Source organism: Trachypithecus francoisi, unplaced genomic scaffold (assembly GCF_009764315.1).
Source record: "Trachypithecus francoisi isolate TF-2019V2 unplaced genomic scaffold, Tfra_2.0 Contig00913, whole genome shotgun sequence".
Classification (NCBI taxonomy): Eukaryota; Metazoa; Chordata; class Mammalia; order Primates; family Cercopithecidae; genus Trachypithecus; species Trachypithecus francoisi.
Window position 1 is genome coordinate 1 of NW_022680989.1, and position 21,432 is coordinate 21,432.

The following is a 21,432-nucleotide window of genomic DNA, read 5'->3' on the forward strand; positions in this document are numbered from 1 at the left end:
GATAATGTTTCTTATACTCAGGGGGAGAGGATGATATTACTCCCAGTATCACAGGGTTGTACACACCTCCTGCGATATTGTTCCTAATATCCTGAAGGGGAGAGCATAATATTAATCTCAATATCTCAGCCAGTGTACACCTCCTTTGTAATATTTTTCTTTATATCCAAGATGGGAGAGGATGATAAGACTCCCATATGGCAAGAAGTGTACAGCCGCCCGGGATGTAGTTCCTAACTTCCAGGTGGGGAGAGGATGATATTACTGCCCATATTGCACGAGTTGTAAAACCCCTTCGATATTTTGCCTACGATCCTGAGGGGAAAGGATGATATTACTCCCAATATCGAAGAAAGTGTACACCTCCCTGGGACACGACCCCCAATATCCACGTTGGGAGATGATGACTGTCCAATATCGCAAGGGATGTATGCAAACCCTGGGATATTTTTTCTTATATCGAGAGTGGGAGAAGACGCTATTACTCCCAATAATGCAGGGGCTGTGGTTGTACCCCACTCATGTGATATTGTTCTTAATATCCTAGGAAAGAGAGGATGATACTACACCCAATATCGTAGGGAGTGTACACCCACCCAGTGATGTTGTTCTTAATGTACTCTACCTCCCACCACCAAGGATATCATTCCTAATATCCAGGGGAAGAAAGGATAACATTATGCCCAATATCGTGGGGCAGTGTCACACACTCTGTGATGTTGTTCCTAGTATCCAAAGATAGAGACGATGACATTACTGGCCATATCACAGGGGGTGTACACCCTTCTATGACATTCAGTGGGGGAGAGGATAACCTGAATCTCATTATCACAGAAGGTGTACAGACCCCTGTGATGTAGTTCCTAATGTACAGGGGAAAGAGAAGAATATTTCTCTCAATATCGCAGGGGTTGTAACTACCCTGCCCCCTGTATATTGTTCCTAATATGCAGCGGGGTGGAGGCTGATAGTACTCCCAATATCCTAGAAGGTGCACACACACCTGTGGTATAGTTCCTAATATCCAGCGGGAAAGAGGCTGATTTCACTTTCGATATCGCAGTGGGTGTACACCGCCCCCAACCCTGCGGTATCGTACCTAATATCCAGGCGGGAAGAAGATGACATCGCTGAGAATATCGAAGGGGGTGGACACCTCTTCTGTGATATGGTTCCTGATATCCAGGGGGTGAATGGATGATACTACTTCCGATAAAGTAGGAACCGTACAGCCACCCTGGGATTTTGTCCTTAATAAACACATGGGAGTGGTGATATTACTACCAACATTGCAAGGGGTTTACACCCCTCCTGTGATATTGTTTCTTATATCCAGGAAAGGAGAAGATGGTCTTAGTACCAATATTGAAGAGATATACAACCCCCATGGGATATTGTTCTAAAGATACAGGTTGAAAGAGGATGAGACTCCATTCAATATAACAAGGGGTGTACACCCCGCCTGTGATATGAATCATAAAACCTAGAAGGAGAGAGTGACATTGCTTCCAAAAACACACGAGGTGTACACCCACACTGTGATATTGTTCCTGTCATCTAAAGGAAGAGATGATGATACTACTCCCAGTACCGGAGAAGGTACACACACCCTTGTGATATTGTTCCTCATAACTTGTGGGGGAGAGCATGATATTACTTCCAATATGACAGTGGCTTAACACCCAGTATGTGATATTGGTTCTGCACACCAACTCTGTGCCCCTCGTTTCCCATGCGTTGTCTCCACAGTTTTGGAACCTCGGGGGAGGCTTTGTCTTTGGTTACAGATGAAGAGAGGAAGGGTCTCAGAGGTTAAGCAAGTTTGTTACTGGAAAGGGGTTCCAATCCAGACCCTAAGAGAGGTTTCTTGGATCTCACAGAAGAAAGAATTCGGGGCGAGTCCATCAAGTGAAAGCAAGTTTATTAGGAAAGAAAAGGAATAAAAGAACGGCTACTCTGGCCGGGCGCAGTGGCTCACTCCTGTAATCCTATAACTTTGGGATGCCGAGGCAGGTGGATCACCTGAGGTGAGAAGTTCGAGACCAGCCTGGTCCAACATGGCAAAACCCTGTCTCCACTAAAATACAAAAAATTAACTTGGCGTGGTGGCAGGTGCCTGTAATCCCAGCTACTAGGAAGGCTGAGGCAGGAGAATCGCTTGAACCCAGGAGATGGAGGTTGTAGTGAGCCAAGATCACGCCACTGCATTCCAGTTCGGCCAACAGAGCGAGACTCCATCTAAAAAAAAAAAAAAAAAAATAAAAAGAATGGCTGCTCCATAGGCAGAGTGGCCCCAAAGACTGCTGGTTGCCCATTTTCATGGTTATTTCTTGATCATACGCTAAACAAGGGTTGGACGATTCATGAGTGTTCCAGGAAAGGGGTGGGCAATTCCCAGAACTGAGAGTTTCTGCCCTCCCTTCTGAGACCATGTAGGGAACGTCCAGATGTTGCCATGGCACCTGTAAACTGTCTTGGCGCTGGTGGGAGTGTCTTGTAGCAGCTGATGCATTATAATTAGCACATAATGAGCCGTGAGGACAATCACAGGTCACTCTCGTGGCCATCTTGGGTTTGGTGGGCTTTGCCCGGCTTCTTTACTGCAACCTTCTTTATCAGCAAGGTCTTTATGAGCTGTATCTTGTGCCAACCTCCTATCTCATCCTGTGACTAAGAATGCCTAGCCACCTAGGAATGCGGCCCAGCAGGTCTCAGCCTCCCTTTACCCAGCCCCCATTCAAGATGGAGTCGCTCTGGCTCACGTGCCTCTGACAAGTTGGCCTGGGTTGAGTGTTCCCTAGTGTGTGGTTGTTGAAGCTGTTCCTAGGAGTAAGCGGTATTGTCAGTAGGGAACAGGCCTCTGTTAGCCCTGGGGCTGGCACTCTGCCCCAGTATGTCGGCCTCATTTTAGTGGTGACAAAACTAGGGCTCAGAGATATCAACTCCCTCACCACGAACACCCAGACTGTGTGTGGTGGGCTGGGGGTTGAATGTGGGGCTTGAAGACCCATGATCTCCTCTGGTCCCCCAGTCTCTGCTGCCCAACAGGAACAGGATCCCAGGATCCAGTCCCCTCATGGCACCAGCCAGGGTGGGTGGAGATGGGGAGGCACAGTTCCAAAGCCCCCCGGACTCTGAGGCAGGTCGGGGGCCGAGAGCAACCCGGACCTGCGGACCCCACCCCGAGAAGAGTGGCTGCATGCCCGTCCCAGCGGGCAGGAGATCTGTGTCCTCAGTAAACGTGACGGCACTTCCCGCTCCTCCAGCCAGGCCGTGCTGTCTTCACGTTTCCAATCATGCGGGCTCCTCTCCAATTCCCAGGCCCAACCCAGAGACAGCGATCTGGGGTCCACGTGAGGTTTGTCAGCAGCTCTGACCCGCTGCTTCCCGCCAGCCCCGCGGCCTGGAAAGCTCTCTGCTGCCCCCTGGTGAGGAAGCTCGGGGCAGGGCTCTGGCTGCAAGCAAGGGGTCCCAGAACATCCTGACTCTGTCACCTCTGTTGGGTGGAAAACCAACCCAGGACTGAGCCAGTGACACCTGTGGCGCTCCCAGACCTCCTGGCTCTGTCACCTCTGCTGGGTGGAAAACCAAGCCAGGACTGAAGCAGCAGATGTGTGCCTGATTCCTTATTATCAGAGCTCCACCCACTGACAAGTCTCTCTCTGGGCCTCAGTTTCCCCTTCCATTAAACGAGGGGCTTGGGGGATACCAAGGAGGGGTAACAGCTTAGTGAGGATGGCAGATTTCTTCTGGGAAGAAGAATACGTTTTGAAACTAGATGGCGTGAGTGGTTGCACAGGACTGTGAGTGCACAAATGCCACCACATTATTCGCATTGAAATAGTTAATTGCATGCGATGTGAAAGTCACCTCATTTAAAGTGTTTAAAAGAGGGGCCTGGGAGAGTGCAGTGTATGTGAGAATCACGTGGGACACCCACAGTCTCTGAACCTCGGTTTGCTTGCCATAAACTGGCGAAAAGACTGTGTGAGCTGTGTTCCCTGGGGCCAAGAGATTCCAGGGACTGGGATGAGGGCCGGGGGCCGGAAGGGGAGGGGGCCTGTGGGGACGGCATAGGGGGCAACCCAGATAAGGCTTTCAATACTGGGTAGCAGCGTCTACACAGGCGGAGATCCCTGCATCTCACTTCCCGCAGGGCTGACCGGTGGCCAGAGGTGGGACTGGCCAGGCTCGGGTCAACCAAGTCTGGGAGCAGAGGACACTGAGTGAGGGATCCCCGGGGCCACCCTCACTGGCCTGTGGCTCTCCTGACACAAGAGAGGTCCAGGAGCTGACCTTGGGTCCTAATGGGGGACACCTTCCTGGCAGCAAGCTGGCAGGGTGGTGTGGTGGTCAGTGTACTGGGCTCTGTGTCTCCGCCCCTACCTGCTGTGTGACGGTGGGCGAGACACCTAACCTCTCTGTGCCTCTGTTTCTTCAATGGCCAACAGGGGCACTAGCAGGCCCTACATCTGGGCACAGTGGCCTGAAGGATAAAGGCAAGGGCAGCACGAGACCTACAGCAAAAGCTCTGAGCAGGGAGAGCAGGGAGCTGCCCAGGGAGTTCTACCACCATCTCCCCTCTGGCCGCCAAGGAAACCGAGGCTCATGGTGACCTGGCCCAGGTCTGTTGGACTCAGGGTCCTTCTCATCCCCAAGAACAGAGGGCTGCCACCAGGGAAGGAGCTGGTCCCTAGACACAGCCCAGGAAGCACACAGGGAAGGATGCCCTGGGGACTTCAGTATGTTATTGCAAAAAAGCATTTATTGCTATTTGAACCCTGCTTTCATGCCTCCATTTCCCAGAAAATGAGCCACAGGAGACACCAGGAGAGGCAGGAGACCATCCTCCTTGCACAAAACCCACTCCGTCGGATGCTGTCCTCAGCGAGGGTGGCTGGGGCCAACCAGGGGGCCCACCCGCAGAGTGGCAGAGGAGGCAGGTTGACCCTGCAGACATTGAGCACTGTGGCGAAGGTCCTGGCCTTCTGGTAGACGAAGAGCGACTTCTCGTGGTCCAGGAGGAAGTTGTGGGAGATGGTGGCCAGCCGCGTGTAGGTCTTCAGCTGTGCCCTTCTTGCTGCCCAGGTCCACGGCGGCTGCCAGTGCCAGCTGGTAGTACCCGGCTGCATCAAACCGTTCCTGAAGGGGACAGGCCATGCTCAGCAAAAGGGGGACTGGGAGCCTGTCTTCCCAGAGGCTGTTCCTGTCTCCAGGTCATTCCACATGTCCAGCCAACGCTGGCCCACCCCATGAGCCCCGAAGCCTGTGACACTGCTGTGGTCTCAGCTGCAGGAGTTGGGGACAACCCTGAAACCCCTGGAAGCCTTCCTGACTATCCCTATGCTCCACTCACCCCAAGCCTCTTGCCCCAGTCCCACCCTCTCTGCAGGCAGTGGCTGCTTTCCCCATGGGCTGAGGTCAGGGCAGATCCTGCCTGCTCAGAGAGTTCCATGCAGGACCCGTGGCTCCAAGCCACAGCAGGGGCACAGCGTTGAGTGACCCAGGCTTCCCTCTGGCCCCTGTCCATGCTGACCATTTCCAGGCCCTCCACGGGCCAGGCCAGGTACAAAACCATCTCACAGGTGTCCTCCCTGGCAATGTTCCCTGAAATATTGACGGAGTGTGATTCCCCAGACATCCACTCCCATTTTCAATGCATCTTTGGCTCAAACTCACCATCCCTGGGTTGGGATGGTGCCTCCCAGATCTCCACCTTGACCTTCCCATCTCCCCGTCAGCTTCTGTCCAGGCGCCTCCTCCACATGGGGGACACCCAAGGGACCTCTCTAAGACCCAGGCCTGGCCTGTCCCTCTTGACCATCTCAAGATGGCTCCCAGGGCCAAGGACAAAGTCCAAGATGCAGCAGTCCATTTCCTCACTGCCCTGCCCCACACATGGAGCAGGGGTGTGAGAAGACCCCGAGTCACTGCCGCTGCTCATCCAATGCCCCCTGGCCCAGCGAAACACTGGACTCTGTGCTGGGTGCATGGCTGAGCCTAACAATCCTTGCTCCCAGTCTGAGGGACCTGGGACTGAACACTGACCACAAAGGTGGCCAGGGCTGTGGCAGAGGGAAGCCCAGGAGCCTGTGGGGGGCCCAGGAGGCCCCTGACTCAGCCGGGGGTGGGAGGCAAGGGCATCCTGAAGGCGTGGCGGTATCCTAACTAAACAGGAAGGAGCCAGCCAAAGCATGTCTCTGCGTGTGCCTGCAGGTGGTTGTGTGCCTGTGTGCACGCCTGTGTGTGCATGTGCACCTGTGCCTGGGTTTGTGCCTGTGTTTTTGTGCCTGGGTGTGCGTGTGTCTGTGTGCATTTGCGTGTGCATTTCCATGTGCCTGTAGTGTGTGCAGCAGCCAGTGAGTGGCAGGCTGAGCCAGGACACACCTAATCCACCCTATTCCAGGGCTCACTCTCATGTGTAGACTAAAGGGGACCGCATTTTAGAGGCAATCGGCAAGGATGCCCATTTACCCCTGCCTCTCTGCCAGCCTTTCAGGCACCATCCAGCCCAGCTTTCTCTCCCACTTCTCTGGGCCCTCGGTCCAGAGCCTCCTATACAAGGAGGAGGGTGTGGCCTTAGGCGCCCTTGGGGAATTCCGAGGGGGCCTCCCTGTGGGAAGCTGGCCTGGGCTGACAGCACCGTCACGATGAGGCCCAGAGGGCTGTGCATGGGAAGGAGGTGAAGGAGTCCTCTGCCCCTCGACCCCAACCATGGACTTTGGCCTCTCATGTACTACTTGACCCTTTCAGTCCTCTTGGGCAGGCGGATGTGGGCGGCACGCTTGACCAAGAGAGATAAAGGCCCTCTTCTGGGAGGCCCGTCCCTGGGTCCCAGGCGAGCCCCTGAGCAGTGAGCAGCGTCCCCCTGGGCCTGACACCTGGCACCTCCCTGTCTGGCTGGGACTTGGGAGGCCACAGGGACTGCTTCTGACCACCAGGTGTCGCCAGCACTGGGCGGGGGCCTCCCGGGCAGCCTCAGGCCTGTGGTGAGGGATATGGGGCGGGGTATTAGGGCTACCCCAGCTCCTCATGTTGTTCTAAGGCCCCCAAGATCTCGGTCCCTGGACTGGAGCATCCTGGCCCCTCAGCCCATAAGGAGTACTGACACGGTGCCAGTGCGATGCTGAGGAGGGGCGGGTGCCTGCTGGGCAGAGGCGGGGAGACACCCCAGGTCTGATTCTGCTGGTCCCAGCTCTCCACCCCTGCAGGGCTGGGGGCAGAGGGAGCACAGCACCTCCCCTCGAGACAGACCTGACCCAGCAAGGTCTCAGCCTGGCTGGCTGGGGCCCCACTGCACCTGCCGTGAGCTGGGGTTCCCCTGTCTGTGAACCCGATGGTAAGACACCGGTCCCACCCCACCCTTCCTAGGTGATGTGAAGATTCCAGGTGTCTCAGGACTCCAGGAAGGAGTTGCTCAGTGCAGGCTGGCACCCTGGGCAGGCTTCCTAGAGGAGGCACTGGGATTTGGGTTGGATCTTGCAATGTGGATTCAATATGAGGATGATGCCGTCCTCCAAAATGTCCTTCTCCCGACCCTGTTTTGTTAAATGCAACTTGACACTTGACTGTCAAGACTGTTTGGTGTCACCACCTCCAGGAGGGCTCCCCTGACTACCATCCCCCTTCTTTACCCAGAGGCCACCATTGCCCGCTCATGTGTCAGCCTCCTTGGCTGAGACTGAGTTCTTGAGGGTGGGGCCTGGCCAGCTTGGGAGCTGGGTTGTATCTGCGAAACTTGCGGGCTCCTCCAGCCGCGTGCAGAGCTCCAGGGAGGCCACTGGGCCATTCCTAAGGAATGCTGGATCCCAGGCCCCTGGGGTCTGGGTGGAGATCTCACTCCAAGGGGGCTGGAAACCCCCCGAGCCCTGCCCCTTCCCACCGGCCTTCAGGTCGTAGAAGATGTCACCGAGCACCAGGTACACCTTCACGTAGTAGAGGGTCTCCTCGTCCAACTCCAGCGGCGAGATGCAGAGTTATAGGGCCTTGAGGTAGAAGTGCTCCGTCAGCTTGCCATGGCCCAGCAGGTGGTTCAGGGTGGCCAGCCGGTGGTAGGCCACGTGCTCATTCAGCCGGTCCCCTAGGGTGCAGGCATGCAGACCCTGGGCAGCACCTGGCTTGCCTCCAGGCACCTGTGGTCACTTGGGCAGCTCTGGCCAGTCCCTTCTGGGTTCCCAGACTCACTTTCCCATCTGCAAAGCAGAACTAATAAGGCTTGCCCCTGTCTACTGTGAGGCTGTGGCAAAGTCGGACTTGGATGGCCCAGCTCTGTGCCTACACATAGCCACCTGCCTTTGTTCACTGGTTTTAACCAAGGGAGCCCAAAACCCATGCAGTCCAGGTGCTCCCAGGCACCCCGGCTCCATGCAGCCCACAGACGTGACATCCGACTCCTCCTGGGTGTGTCACGATCAGAGCCCCTTACCTTGGGGAGTCACCGCATGCCTGAGCTCCAGGTGCCCCCACAGATGCACAAACCCACCTAGGCTGTCTCTGATGTCCTCCCCTTTTCAGGGCGAGTGCTGTGGAGCCTGCATTCAATACATTCCCACACAGCTGCACACCTACTCTGTACTGCGCCCCAAGGCACAAGGCGTTGGGGCATGCGGCCTGCCCAGGGTTCCCTGTCTCTGGAGGAGGACAGACGACCTGGCACAGCACCAGGGGATGCCCGGCCTTAAGAGGCAGGCTGCTGGAAGGAGAACTGGGATTTCATCAGCCAGAGAGCCGTGTGGTTGATGAGGGTGGGAAGAGCACAAGACAAAGGGAATGTGCCACTCGGCCTGGCACATACAGGGACCGAGATGCCTGGCATATCTGGAAGGCAGAGGGCACACTGGGCAGCCCTTGTGGTCAGCAGCGGGAAGAGACAGAGGAAGCAGAGCTCAGCACTGCGTGAGAGACCTCAGGCTGTGCTGCACGGCCAGACAGGGAAGCCAGCTGGGCAGATCTGCCTGCCTGGACAGGAGACCAGGAAAATCCAGCAGCTGTTTCAGCTCCTGCCCTACAGACCTGGAGGCTGGGCTCTGGCAAAGTGTGGATCCTGGCAGGGCGGGGACTCAGGGGACTTATCCAGAGTGATGCTGAGTGCCAGGGCCATGTGGGCAACCTCCAAGCCCTCCTGGGTCTCCTCCAGCGTGGCCAGCAGTGCCACCAGCTTGTTGCACAGCTGCAGCTGCGGCTCCGCCTTGCGGTTGCCCATAGTCACTGCCAGGGGGCAGGGCCCGGTCCTACCACACAGGCAGGTGGGGTCAGGTTTTCCGCAGCACCCACCTTGCCCAGCGCCTTCCTCAGAGCTCAAACATGTGCTTGGAGCATCCCACACCCCAGTTACCCCTGCACGTCCGCAGAGCTCTGTGCTCTGGGATAATGCATGGTTCAGACATCCAAGTTGGGGGTTGAAGAGTCACCTGAGGCTCATCTAGCTACACCTGGCAGCCTCAGACCAGCCTCTCCCACCTGGGCACCGGAGGTCTGACTGGGGGGAGCCAGCACTCCTCTCTGCTCTAAAAACACATTTGTCTGTGCCCAGGGCTGAGCCACACGGTGAACTCAGAGGAAGGGAGAAGCCGTCCCCACTTCCGGGTGCAGGCAGACTTGGGCTCTGGCCCTGGGCCTCCCACTGACATGCTATGTGTCCTTTGACATGTCCCTGTGCTTCTCTGAGCCTCAGCTTCCTCATCTGGAAGATGGGGACAAGACTTCCTACTCATGGTTGCTTAAGATCATCAGGTGCAAGTGTAGAGCCACTGTCATGTTCAGACCCGAGCATTTGTCCTGGGCAGGGGCACAGTCAAAATCATTCCCGATGAGACAACTAGGCAAGGGTAGAGCCATTGCCACGTCCACGGTCCAGGCGTTTCTCCCGGGCAGGGGCACAGTCAATATCATTCCCGGTGAGACCACTGGGAAATGAAGCATGTGCATGGGTGGCCTTGCCTTCAGGTGGGAGGCCTCTGCCCTGCCACACCTGTGCCTCAGCCCTCCAGGTGCCCCCCTGAGGCCCACCCACATCAGCGCACAGGCCAGCTCACCCGGTAGAAGGACATGGCTTTCTCCCGCTCCCAGGCCTCGTTGAAGAAGATGTCTCCAGCTGCCTCAAACGGCTCCAGCCCCAGGTTGGAGTCGCCTGTGTACAGGACCACATTCTGTGCCACCTGAAAGGAGAAGAAGTTCCCTCAAGACCCACACCTGGCGAGGTGGCCACACCCACCTTCGCCAGCCTCCTTCCTCACACTGCAGGTACACCTGAGCATTTTTCAGACCTGTGCATTAGGGCTGCCCCACCACTGGCATGAGGACAATGAACTCATGCACTTGAGTACCAGGAGGTGACTGAGCAGCTGCAGCCCAGGAGCCCGACACCTGTGAATCCTACCACCAGGGATAGCCCTAGCCCACCCCCCGCACTCAAACAGTCTCTGTGGCCCCCAGAGTGCTGGCAGCCCATCCCCTCGTTCCTTTCTGCGTTGCCACATCCCTGCCGCAGCTCAGGGCCGCACATCAATAGTGTTTGTGGGTGGGCCTGGTCCCCTCTTGGCCATGAGCTCTTGATCCTTCTCCTCAGCTCAAGGAGGTATACAGCAGGTGCTCAATAATGAAAGCTTCACCAGGCTCGTGGGCTTCACAATTTGTTCCAGATCACACTATGTTTGGGAAAGCCTCTGAAAACAGCTGCTATGATAGATTCATTTTGTAAGGAGATGTGCCACATGTCGCTTGGAGCACGTTCTTCTGTGTGTTAACTGAGTGGTCACATTCTTTGAGCATGAGCTGTATACCAGCAGGTGCTAGGCACTGTGAGGGGCCACGCCTCTGCCCTCAGGGAGAAGATGCTGGCCACTGGGGGAGGATGTGAGGGAACCAGTTGGAGGGAGGGAAAAGGCACACAACAGGTACTCAGCAGTGGCTTAGGAATGAGTGGATGGATGGATGAATGGATGAGCAGATGTATAGACACATGGATGGATGGATGGGTGTGTGGATAGATGAATGCTTGACTGGATGGATGGACAGATGGACAGATGAGTGGATGGATGGATGGGTGGATGGGTTGGTGGGTGGTTGGAATGATGTGTGTATGTCTGTATCTATGGGTGGGTAGATTATGGATGGGTGGAGGGTAGATGATGTATGTACATATGAATTGATAAATGGTGGATAGACCAATGTATGGATAAACAAATAGACAGATAGATGAATGGAGGGATGGATTAATAGGTAGATTGGTGGGTGGATGGATGAATGATGGATGGAGGGATTGATATATGGATGAATGGATAAATGGATGGATGGATGAATGATGGAAGGAGGAATGGGTGAATGGATGGATGAATGGACAGATGGATGGATGATAGATGGATAGATAAGTGGGTGGATGGAGAGATGGATGGATGGATGGAAGGATGAATAGGAGGTGAGTGGATGGATGAATGAGTGGATGGATGGACGAACAGGTGGATGGATGGTGGCTGAATGGATGGATGATAAAAGAACGGATGAATGATGGATGGATGGATGATGGATGATGGATGGATGGATGAATGATGGAAGGATGAATGGATGGATGGACAGATGAGTGGATGGGTGGGTGGGTGGGTGGTTGGAATGATGTGTGTATGTCTGTATGTATCTATGGTGGGTAGATTATGGATGGGTGGAGGGTAGATGATGTATGTACATATGAATGGATAAATGGTGGATAGATCAATGTATGGATACACAAATGGACAGATAGATGAATGGAGGGATGGATTAATAGGTAGATTGGTGGGTGGATGGATGAATGAGTGGATGGATGGATGGATGGATGATGGATAGATGGATGGAAGGATGAATGGATGGATGGATGAATGATGGAAGGAGGAATGGGTGAATGGATGGATGATGGACAGATGGATGGATGATAGATGGATAGATAAGTGGGTGGATGGAGAGATGGATGGATGGATGGAAGGATGAATAGGAGGTGAGTGGATGGATGAATGAGTGGATGGATGGATGGACAAACAGGTGAATGGATGGATGGATGAATGGACAGATGGATGGATGATAAAAGAACGGATGAAGGATGGATGGATGGATGGAAGGATGATAGGAGGTGAGTGGATGGATGGATGGATGATGGATGCATGGGAGAAGGAACAGGTGAATGGATGGAAGAATGGATGGAGGGATGGATGAACAGGTGAATGGATGAATGGACGGGTGAATGGATGGATGATAAAAGGATGGATGATGAATGAATGGATGGATGGATGGATGGGTGGAAAGATGAACAGGTGAATGGATGAATGGACGGGTGAATGGATGGATGATAAAAGGATGGATGATGGATGGATGGATGGACAGGTGAATGGATGCATCATGGATGGATGGAAGATGGTTGGATGGATAGAAGGATGAACAGCTGAATGGATGGATGATGGAAAGATGGATGGATGGATGGACAAACAGGTGAATGGATGAAGAGGTGACCAGATGAATGAATGATGGATGGATGGATGGAAAATGGATGGATAGAAGGATGAAAAGTTGGATGGATGATGGAAAGATAGGTGGAAGGATGGGTGGATGGACGAACAGGTGAATGGATGGACGAAAAGGTGAATGGATGGATGGACAGGTGAATGGATGGATGATAAAAGGATGGATGGATGGGTGGAAAGATGAACAGGTGAACAGGTGAATGGATGGATGGATGGATGGAAGGACCCACAGGTGTATGGGAAGATGATGAAAGAATGGATGGATGGATGAATGGATAATGAATGGATGGATGGAAGTATGAACAGGTAAACAGATAGATGATAGAAGGATGAATGGATGGATAGACGGGTGAATAGATAGATGATAAAAGGATGGATGAATGATGGATGGATGAAAGGACAGATGGATGGATGATGGATGGATGGATGATGGATAGATGGATGGAAGGATAAACAGGTAAATAGATGATGGAAGTATGAACGGATGGATGGATGGACAGAGAGTGAACAGCACAGGGGTCCTCCTGCATCCCTTGCCACTCACCCGGATGTACAGGTCCACCAGCTCACTCTGCCGCAGGATGTAGTAGATCTTCCCTGCTTACAGTCAGGCATGCGCCTCATCTTTCTTCTGGAGGTCAATGAAAATCCCCAGACTGTGCAAAAGCAACAGCCACTCTAGGAAGGACAGGGCCTCCTCGGGCTGCTTGAGGTGCACGTGGTGCCTGGCCAGCAGGAAGCAGGCCCGGGCCTCGGCCTGCAGGCTCTGGCCACCCACCGCCCACTGCAGGAGCTCCCCATCCGCCTCGGTGCTGCAGATGTGGCTGGGCGTCCCCAGGAGCAGGGCCATGGCTTTGGGAACCACCTGTGTACAGTTCTCCCGGTTCTGCTTCCGGTAAATGCTGGTCAGGTTGGCGTACACAGCCACCACCTGGAACAGGTCCCCGAAGCTGCCCTCCAGGGTCCCCAGTGTTTCCTCAAAGTACACCCGGGCCTGGGACAGCTTGAGCCTCCTGCAGCACAGCTGCCCCAGGAGGAAGCAGAGCCTGGCCAGGGCCATGAGGAGGCCAGCTTTCTTGGCCGCCCCTCGGGCCTGTGCCAGGTGCCCAGTCAGCTCCTCCTCGTCGCTAAAGCTGCAGAACATGCCGCTCAGCCATGGCAGCGCCACGTTGTACAGGCCACGGAAGCTGGCCTTGTATCCGGAGGTGTTCAGGAACAGCAGCCGTGAAATCAGGGCCTCTGGATCCTCCCAGTCGTCTTCAGGTTCCAAGCAGAAGGAGGGCTCCTCGGGGTCCTGCAAGCTCATGTTGCTGGATGCCGCACAGAGACCCCAGGATGCTGGCTCCTGGGGGCAGCCTGGGCAGGCCTTGCATTGTTCCAGAACATTCCTCACCTTCGGAAGGGTCTCCTGTGGCTCCAGGCCCAGGCAAGGTGGCGGTATTTCTACAAGTCACAAAAATACCTAGACAGATTAGAGTCCAGCAGTGAGTCCTTGGTCCACTGGGGGCAGGGTCCCCGCATCCCCGTCCTCTGTGTCCCTGGTGCAGCTTGCCATGAGCCCTGGAGAATTATGTGCAATGCAAACCCAGGGCCTGGAGCACGTAGGAACTCCGGCACTATGGAAACAGAGATAACACGCAGGCCCGTGGCCCGACTCTCCTACGAAATCACCCTCCTGTCCTGCTTTGTCGCCCACCTGACAGCATGGTTTGAGGAGACTATGTCAGTTCAGTGATCCCTCAGAGATGCCTTTCCCTTTCGAAAGAATCAAAGCCTTCTAACTGGACCCATGTGTATGCAGCACCACAACTACAAATGTAACTTCTGTCAGCATATTGGGCCCCCGGTGGGGTACAGGAATCCATGAAATCCTCAACAGCCAATCAGAGCTATGGATCAGCTCAAAAGCTGCTATGCAAAATTGGTAAAGCCACCAACGGCACAGGACAGGGGTGTTGTACCCAGGTACCAAGCTCCGTGCAGGAAAACGGACCATCCCTGCAGGAAGGATGGGAAAGCTTTCAGGCCCCTGTGGCCACCTTCACCTTGGATGGTCTGAAAACCTGAAGCCCACAGTTCCTAAAGGGTTCACAAAGGCCAGATTGCTCAAGCAGTCCACTGGCACCTGCTGTCTTTGGTGGATTCCTAGCCAAAGCCCCCTCCCAGAGGTGAGCAAACGAGCGCATTTCCTGTTGGAAAACCTGGGATGAAAAGAGGCATTACAGGGAAGGAAAAAACTAGATTTAAACAGACTCTCTTTTTCAAGCTCACGTGTAAAAACTATTTTCAATACAAACTGTCTCCTTATTCATCTGTAAAGCTTTAGAATTAAAAAATTAATAAATATGATTTAGAGGCAAATGTCTGACTTGACTTCACTAGATTAGCTAAGAAATCTCCCCCACCCGGCAGAGGCACACAGCCCCTCCCAGCCACTACCCTGGCCTCTGGGGCAGCTGGAGAGCCACGTGTCTTTGCTCCAGGGACTTTGGCAGAGGGTGGAACCACCCCCTCCCCGAGGCTAAACCTACTACAGCCTTCCCTTCCCCACTGGCTTCCCAGGCCTCCTCTGGGACCTTGTGCCTGCATCCCAAATGTACTGGGATGGATCCCATTCCCAGGGAACTTCCAAGGGCCCTAGGTGCGTCCACATCACCAGGCTGTTCACATGCGGACCCTGTGTGAGGGGAAGAGACAGAGCCCCAGAGCGGAGACGGGAGGGCCTCCCTGAATCAGCCCCTCAGGAAAGAGCAGACCCTTCAGGGACCTCAGTTGAGGCCCCTGCAACCTAAGGCTCTGAATTCTGCTACCCGCTGAGGGCAGTGTGGCCTCCCATCTCTGAGGCAGAGCACAGGGCAAACTGCAGCTTCTCCAGGTCATGAGAAAGGAACCCACAGCTCCATGTGGGCCCCACCAGTGGAAAGGATGTCCCATCTCGGCCGGGGACCAGGCGGGGACCAGCATGTTCATTGGAAGAAGTGTGGGACCCCACAGCCTCCAGTGTCAGAGTAGACGAGAGGTTCAGGCCCACCTCAGTCAACGTCCCCCAAGCCCCCAGCCTGCACCACAGAGGGGTGACAGCCGCATCCAATGCCCACCGTACTCAGCTCTGTCACCTCCCCCGGCGTTACCCCAAGGCCCAGCTCATAACCAGAGGAAGCCTGAGCCACCTGCAAAACCCACCTTGTTCCTGTGGCTGCTCAGTCTCAGCTTCCTCTACTGAGTCTGGCAAGGGAGAAAAGAGAAGCAATGAACACCCCCAGCCAGCACCTCTGGTCCCATGTCAGGTTGAGCTGGGTGTCGGTGTTGCAGGGTGAGAGCATTGCAGGGTGCAGGGGTTGAAAGTCATATCATCCTCTTCCTCCTGGATCATGGGAACAACATCACTGGGGGGTGTACACTTTCTGCGATATTGGGAGTAATGTCGTCCTCTGTGCCTTGGAATATTAAGGACAATATCACGGGGGGACGTGTACATCTTCTGCAATATTGGAATAATATTATCCCCCTCCCCCTGCATACTAGGAAAGATATCACAGAGTGGGTGTTCACCCTCTGCGATATGGGGATTAATACCATCTTCTCCCCTTCCGGATATCAGGAAGAGTATCACATGGGGATGTACAGTGTCTGCGATACTGGGAGTAATATCAACCTCTCTGTCTTGGAATATTAAGAAGGATATCACAGGGTGGATGTACACCCCCTGCCATATTGGGAGTAATATCAGCCTCTCCTCTCCATGGATATTAGGAAAAATATCCCAGGCTGGATGTACGCCTCCTGCTCTATGGGGAGTCATATCCTTTCCAGGATACTCATAACAATATCACAGGGCGGGTGAACACAGCCTGCGATACTGGAACTATTATCATCCTCTCCCCTCCGGATACTAGGAACCATATCACAGAAGAGCTGTATCCTCCCTGCGATATTGGGAGTAATAGCATAGGCTTTTTCCATGAATATTAGGAGCAATATCACCGGGTGGCTGTCCGTTCATTGCTATGTTAGGAGTCATGTCATACTCTACCCCCTGGATATTAGGATCAGTGTCACAGCGTGAGTGTACACCTACTGCGATATTAAAACTAAGATCATGTCCTCTGTCCCTGGATATTAGGAACAACATCACAGGTAGGTGTACACCCCCTGCGGTATTAGCAGCAATAATATGATTAATTAGTAAACATCAATGATCAATTTTAATAATTATCAGGCCGGTCTCGAACTCTTGACCCCAGGTCATCTGCCTGCCTCAGCCTCCCAAAGTGCTGGAATTACAGGCGTGAGCCACCGTGTCCGGCCAACACTTCTTAACATCTCTTTTTGGACCTCAAATTTAGCATGCCCAAAACGCACTTTTGATTCCCCCTGCTATAACCCACTCCTCCCATAATCTTCGCCATCCCAATAACAGCATCTCTAGTCTTCCAGTTACTCAGGCCAAAATCCTTGACATCATCCTTAAAACTTCTTTTTCTCTCTCTTGTCATCCAACCCATTTAAACTCTCCTTTCAAAATATATGCCAGACCTAACCATTTCTCACCTTCCTCATCATTTCCAGCCAGGTCCAGCCCTCATCATAGTGCTCTGGGTTACTGCAAAAACCTCCCAATCGCCAGGCACAGTGGCTCATGCCTGTAATCCCAAGCACTTTGGTAGGCCAAGGCAGGTGGATCATCAGACGTCAGGAGTTCAAGACCAGCCTGGCCAACGTGGTGAAACCCCTCTACTAAAAATACAAAAAATTAGCCGAGCATGGTGGTGGGTGGCTGTAATCCCAGCTATTCAGGAGGCTGAAGCAGGAGAATTACTTGAACTCAGAAGGCAGAGGTTAGAGTGAGCCGAGATCGTGCCATTGCACTGCAGCCTGGGTGACAAGAGCGAAACTCCATCTCAGAAGGTTAAAAAAAAAAAAGCCTCCAAACCCATCTCTCTCCTTCCGCCTTTCACCCTGCCCTGCATTCTACCTTCCACTCTCAAACATTTCAGGAAAAAAAAAATTATATCTACAGAGAGAGAAAAAGAAAGTACAAATGGGGTGAAATGTTTGGGGAACCTGAGGGAAGACCATACGGGAATTCTCTGTACTATTTTTGCAACTTTTCCATAAGTCTGGATTATTTTGAATTCAAGAGTTAAACAAAGGAGAAAAAAAAAAAAAAACTGTCTCCCTTTGTGAATCCATCCTCTCTTTCCCCTGGCAACTTAAGGACGCTCTCAACTAAGCACATCTATTTTTTCATGAACCCTAAAAGAACCCTTGCCTAGTTTTGACTTTCTGTGCTTGGCAGAAGTGTGTGTGTGTGTGTGTATGTATTTCATATATATGTGTGTGTATATATGTGTGTGTGTGTGTGTGTAAATATAGAGAGGGAGAAATATATATGTGTGTATATATATAAATATATATTGTATATTTACAATGGTAATATATATATATGTGTGTGTGTGTACATATATTACATACCCCATAGCCTGTCCTTAACCAGTTCTAAACTTAGTGGGGAAAATACATACCTAAGCAGAGAATTTCAAAATAATATGATCAATATTTTGATACAAGAATGTGTTACTATGGAACACGCTGCTAAGACACAAAACCTTCCAAGATAGGACAATGAATGAATGAAGTTTTGCACCTATAGTCACCCCCTCTGATATCCCCACAAACGTTTATAGTTATATGCGTTTGCTTCCCCCAGGACCGCTGTTTCATAAGGGTTAGTCCTAGAGCCTTAGCAAGTTCCTACTACAGCTGGCACACATGCCATTCAAGAAACAGTGGCTGAGTGAATGACGAGTTAAGAACCGTTTGTCAGCCAGTGCTCAGTAATACAACATGCACTGGTATGCAAATTATATTTTTGTTGAAAGCAAGGGCAGGATCACAAACTATCCTTCCAGAGAAAGCAAACCTCAAAAGCTTCTTTACCCTACTAAAGCACATTATAAGAAGCTCCCCTTATATAAAAGAAAACCTCCTCACTCGTTATCAATGGCATGTAAACCTAATAAGCCTCCACCCCTGATGACATCTCTTCCATCCCCAGGGCTAGATAAAGGAGGTTCCGGAAACCCTGGGAGCTGTGAAGGTGGCTCCCAGCTCTGACAGTCTTGAACCCTGCGGCCGCGGAGGTCACACAGCAGAAGAACAACCGAGGGAAGCATCATCAGCCTTCCAATATGTTTGAACCAGAGATGGCAAATAGGCTGCAGCCAACTGAAGACACCAGAGATTCACGGTGGCCACCTGAGGGGTTGTGCTCTTAAAAAACAAAACTTTAAATTAAAATTAAAAAATTAAAAAAGGAAGGGGTCAAGAATCCATCAGGTCTGACTGAGACGTGTATCAGTGACTAACACCCCATATGGCAAAAGTACTCCGGTGCGCTTTGGGTAGTCACAGCTTCAGCAGTATTCAAAGGCGTGTGCTTCCCTAAGACTAAGCCACGGGAATAGCCCCAGCAACACTGCCAGGAGAAATGTCTAACATGGATTCGGCTAGAAATACAGTTGTCTTTAACAAATTAACACTGAATAAATCCTGACATATTAGAGCCTGAGAGAATAACATTCTCAATGATAACGGTTATCACTACAATCTCCAAACATCTGCGATCCTGCAAGGAGGAACTGTGACAGCGCAGGCCACGTGTCCAGAACGCTTCCCAGACTGCCTGTTACAGAATGAAAGAAATGAAATCCCCCTAAGAATGTCTTCACTCACATTTAGCCAGTTGTTCCTTTGTGTGCATCTCTGTCCTAAAATGGCCATTCTTCCCCACAGCCTGAAGTCATATGCTCAAATAAATGAGACTCACATGAAGCCAGAAAGGTGCAGATGCGAGGAAACCAACACAACCGAAATGGGCTGGAGAGTGTGGCCAGGAGGATGGTACTTCCCAGGAAGCAATTACTTCATCTCTGCCTATGAAGCAGGCAGCTGTCACTGTGCCCCAGGCCCACACCAGCCACTCAAAGTAGGTTCTAACCAAACTACCTCCAACAATCAACATAAATACAGCACACGATTGGCTTCTGAAAGGACACCTTACAACCAACAAGAAACGGTAAGCACAACTTTGAAAAAGTGTGCAACTAAAAACCTTGGAAAGGGATAAACACTGCCACATTTTGACTCAAATACTGTTAGGTGGTAGCACCGCAGTAATTCAGTGAAAAAGAATGAATGAGGAATACGTTTATATAGGAATCAGAGGAAGCATGACTAATCATTTAAAGAAATAGGTCAAGAAACTGTTAGGTTCAAATGCTACCTTGAGACACTGTCAGGGCCTTAGGCAAATTCACTTCTCTTGGTCCTGTTTCTAGGTTCATCAAAAACCAGTTTTGGACTAGGGAATCTGTTGCTTCCCAAAGTCTTCCTTCTGTGATTCCAGCCCAGATTTTAGGACTGCTCTCCCACTTGGTATATGAAAGCACTTTTTATGTATAATAGCAAGAGTACATTTCTGTGTTGAATGCGGTTTGGGACCTACTCTACGAGGAAGAATATCATCATGTAACTTTAAGCATGATGATAAGGCGCACTCTAGATAAGGATAACACATAAAATGTGGCCATACACCTGTGCATGCCTGGCAGGGAGATGGAGAAGTCTCATTTAATGAAGCCGGGGTGCCTGTTGCACCTGAACATTCTCAGTCCACGTCAAGTTCACAACGTCCTTCTGACATCAAACCACAGGTATCACATACTTTTCCATACTTTCTACCCAAGATTAAAATATGCAGAGTACCGTGATAAAGACGCCTCCATCCCCAGCATGTTGGCTCTCATTCCGTAGAATTCCATACTTGAGGTGCAAAATGATCACCAGGCTGCAGCGGCAAGCAAGACCGGGCCCCATGGGGACAGCACGCCCTGCAGCAGCCACCACTCCTGTTGCCACAGTCTGATGCAGCTGCAGAGAAGCTGTGGCTGAGGCCATTCACTTTGTGAGAGAGCCGCACAGGAGGGAAAAGGTAGGGAAGGTCGGGAAGAGAGCAATGTCAGGCCTTTGAGCCCAGTCCAAGCCACCGCATCCCCTGTGACTTGCAAGTATACACCCAGATGGCCTGAAGTAACTGAAGAATCACAAAAGAAGTGCAAATGCCCTGTCCCGCCTTAACTGATAACATTCTACCACAAAAGAAGTCAAAATGGCCGGTCCTTGCCTTAAGGGATGATATTCTCTTGTGAAATTCCTTTTCCTGGCTCATTCTGGCTCAAAAAGCTCCCCCACTGAGCACCTTGTGACCCCCCCTCCTGCCCACCAGAGAACACCCCCCTTTGACTCTAATTTTCCTTTACCTACCCAAACCCTATAAAACAGCCCCACCTTTATCTCCCTTCGCGGACTCTCTTTTCGGACTCAGCCTGCCTGTGCCCAGGTGATTAAAAAGCTTTATTGCTCACACAAAGCCTGTTTGGTGATCTCTTCACACAGACACGCATGACAGGCAGGTGCAGAGCCAGGAAGGACCTGTGATGAGAACAGAAAGGAATGTGCCTCCCTGTACACACACTCGGATTTTATGACAATGTGGGCAGGGAGCTGAACTGCATGCCTGAGAACATTCCTCCAAGTTCTTTTGCTGATTTTCTAAATATTGGTGTAAAATCTTAACTCAGACAAATTTTTTTTAAATCGCTTCAATCAACATCTTGTCTGATGCTTAGCATCAAGTCTACATGATCATCTAGAAAACCAACTTTGGTTCTAAGGCTCACATCTTCCTATTAAGTCACAGGGATTTTACAAGGGAATGCACCTCTCATTCGCATCAAGAACACACAAACTACCATTAAAGAAATGCCTAATTTGCTTACATAATTTTTTAAACACCCAGATTTGAAATACAATAGAGAAGACAACTTTTTCATAGCTCTGCTTTCCAACTGCGATCTGCGGGTGGAGAAAATAACCTACCATG

The 21,432-nt window shown here is 52.0% G+C and overlaps 1 protein-coding gene across 1 annotated transcript; it reads right to left on the bottom strand.

The window, feature by feature from the left end:
* Positions 1–4,745: 4,745 nt before the first annotated feature.
* On the bottom strand, positions 4,746–20,366 carry LOC117089912 (SH3 domain and tetratricopeptide repeat-containing protein 1-like). The gene is given in 9 exon segments (XM_033221625.1): positions 4,746–5,072; positions 5,074–5,142; positions 7,887–8,080; positions 9,013–9,361; positions 10,035–10,157; positions 13,102–13,931; positions 15,672–15,713; positions 19,107–19,173; positions 20,256–20,366. Coding segments are annotated over 9 exon segments (2,070 nt in total). The 3' UTR covers positions 4,746–4,787.
* Positions 20,367–21,432: the final 1,066 nt, after the last annotated feature.